At 52.7% G+C, this 4,986-nt stretch overlaps 1 protein-coding gene across 1 annotated transcript; it reads right to left on the bottom strand.

Moving 5' to 3' along the window:
• Positions 1 to 1,821: 1,821 nt before the first annotated feature.
• NEUROD1 (neuronal differentiation 1) lies at positions 1,822 to 2,904 on the bottom strand. Its single transcript, XM_075001420.1, has one exon. It carries the CDS (start codon positions 2,902 to 2,904, stop codon positions 1,822 to 1,824), a length of 1,083 nt encoding a protein of 360 aa, XP_074857521.1.
• Positions 2,905 to 4,986: the final 2,082 nt, after the last annotated feature.

The raw sequence follows: 4,986 nt of genomic DNA, 5'->3' as shown, positions 1-4,986 counted from the left end.
GTAAACAAATCGGCTGCAACTCTCAGCCCTGTTGTGTTGTGACAAGGATTAAAAAAAATCAAGAGTAGAGGCAAATTTTGCAAGGTCTTAGAATCATAGAATACTAGGACTGGAAGGGACTTCGAGAGGCCATCGAGTCCAGCCCCCTGCCCCAATGGCAGGACCAAAGCCCACAAATGTTAGCACCTTTGTCTCTTTTTTTAATGTGAAGTCATGTCAGTCACAAGGAGTGCACAAGACTTAAAACCAGCAACCTGACGTTGAAAATTCATATTTCTTCTTCTTTATACTGCCCCAAAATGTTAAAAGTACTCGATTCCTATTTACATCCTTTGAGGTTAAACAGACCAGCAATACAAAAGAGTGTCGCTTACAGTAAACACAATAACAAAAATAAATAAATAAAACCAAAGAAAGAATCCAGGACTTTATGTTGGAGTCCGTTTTATTCTACAAATAATAAAGGTTGCACCTTTTCATGAACTATCCAAATAAAACAACAATCCCATAGGAATTGCGTACACTAAGAAAAAAATCACATGTAAAGAGAAATGCAACATTCGATCAAATGTCCAATACTATGTTGCTGCAAATGGATGGATGTTTCTAAAATCCCAGTATGCATCACATCAAAATATACAGGATTACAAACAAAAGTACAGTACAGATCGATTCCAGTTGAACCAGCATTACATTTCAGACAGCACTTATTCTGGACTGCATTGTACATGCAATAGCTATTGTTCTAATTACGGATTAAATGGTTTGAATTTGTTTTAAGCTACTGTACTAATTGACTACAATAGGTATATAGCCCAAAGTTAACAACCTGATTAGTTTTAGGCGGCAGTTCATAGATGAATGTGAGCAAGCCCTGATTGTGGGGACGTGTATAAAATCATGCATTTATATTGTCTGCAAACATTAATATTTTCAAGTTCTCTTTAAAATTACGGAATGCAAAGGGGTTCAAAGACTAAAAAGAAACAGTGCAAATTGTATGTGATAGTCAAGCAGCTTTTGATTTCAAAATGGTGTTGGCATTTGTTTGTAATATTTATATACAAGTTTGTGCAAGTAATGTGTGAATTGATATGTTTTAATTGAAAACAAGTATCTCGTTCTTCTATCCTCTCACAAACTAGGAATCTGGTTCTTATTGTAAGGGGGAAAATAACTGAATGAAAAGAAATTGCCAGGACTGTGCATTTTGTTAACGATTTGAAAAGAAAGAAGTGCTAAGGCAACATAACTTTTCTAAGCACTTTTCTGCTGGTTTAAATTAGTTATTTTTTTATAAATTAGATATAATTCTACTTTTCCGATATGTATAAAAATTGATGAAGCTGCATGGTTTAAAATAGGAAATTCACATTATAAAAAGTCATTAAAAATTCTGTACAAAATCACAACAAAATAATTCAGTGTGGGAAAGGTAACAAGTAGTAAAATGTTGGTTGAAAAATAGAGATTTATATATATTTTGCGATTGGCCCATTACTAGTTTAAAAATTGCATAGATCCTAATTATTGCTTGTGATTTTGTTATCCCGATCAGATAATTAATACGATCTGAATACCCCGACGCCACGTTTACAGTGTAGAGCTGTTAGAAAATAATACAGAAGGTGGACAGGAACTTTGCATCCCTGTTTCCCCTAAAGGCAGAAGGGACGATAAATACATATATCACTTGAATCTTGGAGCATTTGCACTTCGCAGCAGTGGTACTCATAGGGCTGCCCTTGTGTGAACAAGACAGTCACTGGGCGCACTGTCCATTTGTTTCCTTTCGTCGGGACGCTGATGCGCCTTGAAGGGTTAATCGTGAAAGATGGCATTGAGCTGGGCACTCATGACTCGTTCGTGATGGGAATGGCTCTCATAGGGCAGAATGTTGTCTATGGGGATCTCACAGCGAGAGGCAGAGCCAGGGAAGATTGATCCGTGGCCCGAGGCGCCTGCCAGGGTCGCTGCGGGGTAGTGCATGGTAAAGGCGTAGTTCTTATCAAACTCGCTGGAAGGTTCGTGTTTGAAAGAGAAGTTCCCGTTGATGCTGAGGGGCGGGCTGAGGGGTCCGTCAAAGGAAGGGCTGGTACAATCAGTGAGGGTGCTTTCAAAATACGGCTCCAGAGCAGCCCCCAAGGAGTGCGGATGCTTCACGTGGAAGATATGGGAGCTGTCCATGGTGCCATAGGGCGGACTGGGAAGCCCCGGGGACTGGTAGGCGTAAGGGTGCACTGGGTAGGAAGCACTGGCCGGCTGCATATGGGGCGGCATGTCTTGGTTCTGCTCCGGGAGGAAAGTCCTGGGATTGAGCTGGAGGCAGCCGGCTACTAAGTTGGTAGTGGGCTGGGACAAGCCCTTGCACAGGGTCTGTACAAACGAGACCAGGTCTGGGCTCTTGCCGGAGCGCAGGATCTCGGAGAGTGCCCAGATATAGTTCTTGGCCAAGCGCAGCGTCTCGATCTTGGAGAGCTTCTGCGTCTTGGAGTAACAGGGCACCACCTTGCGCAAATTGTCCAGAGCCGCGTTCAGCCCGTGCATGCGGTTCCGCTCCCGGGCATTAGCCTTCATGCGCCTCAGCTTGAACCTTTCCAGGCGCGCTTTGGTCATCTTCTTCTTCTTCGGACCCCGCCTTTTGGGCTTTTGATCATCGTCTTCCTCCTCTTCCTCTTCTTCCTCCTCTTCCTCTAAGTCGTCCTCTTCCTCCTCCTCCTCCTCCCCGTTCCTCAGAGAGTCCTCTTCGGTCTCGGCATTCATGGCCTCCAGATCCTCCTCCTTCTTGTCCACCTCGTGCTCGTGTTCCTCCTCCTGAGAGCTGAGGCACTCATCTGTCCAGCTCTGCGGCCCCTGGGGTTGGGGCTCTCCCATGAGCCCGCTCTCGCTGTATGACTTGGTCATGTTTGAAGTCCTGCGTTTAGGAGGGGACAACAAGAGAAGAACCATTTTCAGCAGAAGAAACACAACTTCCCCCCCCCTTTCTCTTTCCATATATACGCGTGTGTGTGTGTGTGCGTGCGTGCGCGCATTACACTATGCACTGGTGTGCCCCAGCCTTTAGGAGACCGCACTCTGTAAAAAGGCGTTATGCTGCCCCCTCCCCAATAAGAAATGAAACTTGTAATTGTGCCGGCGCTTCTCCTCCGGAAGTCGATTGGATGAAGTCCCAATGCTATTATGGGACTTGCTGACATTAGCGGGGCATAGCAGCAGCTTATGCAGAAGAAAAGGTGACTGCCACCCTGGGCGCACATGAAGCATTTCTGCGGAAGTTTGCAGACTCTCGGGGGGAAAGTTATACACAGAGATCCCCGGTACCGCCGGGCTTACTCCTTCTCCAGCCCCCTTCTCTTCCCACCGCACCCCCAGCCTAGCCGCAGATCTCCCCTTGGTGTGACGCCAGCATGCAAACTCCAGCCCCGCCAGAGCCAAGCCAGGCTCCCCTCCCCAGCTTGGGGGATCGGGGGTGACGCCTTGTGCAAAAGACCCGCTCGTCCCGGGAGTCCCGCAGCTCGGCCGAGCGGGTTCAGAGGATGCCAACCAGCACCGCGGGCCCAGCGGCGCTGCGCGGCGCGGCGAGCAGGGTCTCCGCTGAAGTGCACGCGAGGGCGTCAGCGCAACGACTTGTGGAGCCTTTGGCTTGTCCGCCCTCTCCGCCGCTTACCTACCCGACCCCCGCAGCGGCTCTGCCAGTGACTGCTGCCGTCTCTCCTCCAGCGCCGTCTCCCACCTGCCCCCTCCGCCTCGGAGAAGCCATCGCCTGCCCAGGCAGATCTCGTGGCCAGCAAGTCCTTTCCCTCGTGGGCCCCCAGCCTCTCCCCCGCCCCGGGGTTACCGCAAGACAGAGAAAGTCTCGGCCCGGACCAGGCGCGCGCGGGGTGCAGCGGAATTCCGGGTAAAGACGGGAAAAGTTCGCCCCGCTCCTGTTTCCCAGGCAGGATCCCACGGGCGCAAGCGGGGCGGCCGGTCTCTGGGAATGACACGCCCTGAGCTCCGGGCCATTCGACTGGTTGCTCGGCTCGTGGGTGTGAAAGCGGCGCCGGACACTCGCAGGACGCTGCCAGATACCGGAGCTGGGGAGGAACCCGGGGCTCTAGTTACCTGCTGCTCTAGCCTGTCCTCCGCGGTGACGGGCTCATAACCCTGGTCCCCCTGGCGAGCGCTGCGGCGTGCGGGGTGTTCTCTGTTCTAGCGCCGGGCGCGCGAGGCGCAGGTTATATAGCGGGACCGGTGATGCCGGGGAGGGGGGCGGGGGTGGAGGCGCTCCCTGGTTAGACCCTCCAGCGCCTGCGCCCCTGGGGCTGCCTGGCAAACCCCTCCTCCCCCCTCCTCCCTCAGCTTCCCCCGGCACGCGCCATATGGTCGCCCACGTCAGGCGGGAGCCGGGCCTGCTCACGTGACCGGCCTATTTGTATGCCGCGGAGCGCTCGATTCCATCCCTTTGTGGCCCAAAGAAAGTGGCCATCTGTCGCCAGGGAGAGACTCTGCGGACCTGCTCGGACCCGCCGGAGAGATTAACCTCTTCACCGCCGGGAGGGCGGCGCTTGCCCTGCGCTGCCGCTCGTGCTTTGGGGGTAGTGCGGGGGAAGAAATGGCCCGTGGTGGTGCGCAGAGGGACCCGCTCCGCTGAGGTTTCAGCGGGGGCACCTCCTCCGCCCGCGGTAATTGTTGCGGCCTCCTCCCCCCGCCCCAGCCCTCTGCCCCAGGAGCGGGAGTGTGCCAAGTCCCCGCTTGCCCTGCAGAGGCGTCTCTGAGCCCCGCGCTCCCGGGCGCGTGTTCTCCTCGCTGGAGAAAGAGGCGGGCCGGAGTCGCTCTGCAGGAGCCTTTAGCCAGGACATGTTCATTATAGCAACGCCGCGCGGATGCAGCCAGCCCACAAGGCCGCTTTGCCGCAGGACCTCTCAGGCGCTTCCCAGCCTGTCTGGTGCGTCTGTTCCCACCAGGACACAGACATCCTCAGGGCCGATCTCACGTCACCATGGG

This window comes from Carettochelys insculpta, chromosome 8, assembly GCF_033958435.1.
Source record: "Carettochelys insculpta isolate YL-2023 chromosome 8, ASM3395843v1, whole genome shotgun sequence".
NCBI lineage: Eukaryota > Metazoa > Chordata > Testudines > Carettochelyidae > Carettochelys > Carettochelys insculpta.
The sequence above is the reverse complement of the archived record's forward strand: the minus strand, read 5'-3'. Positions and strand labels throughout refer to the sequence as shown.

Excerpts from the sequence above, each read along its gene's own strand:
- NEUROD1 (XM_075001420.1), bottom strand. The coding sequence starts at position 2,904 with ATGACCAAGTCATACAGCGAGAGCGGGCTCATGGGAGAGCCCCAACCC.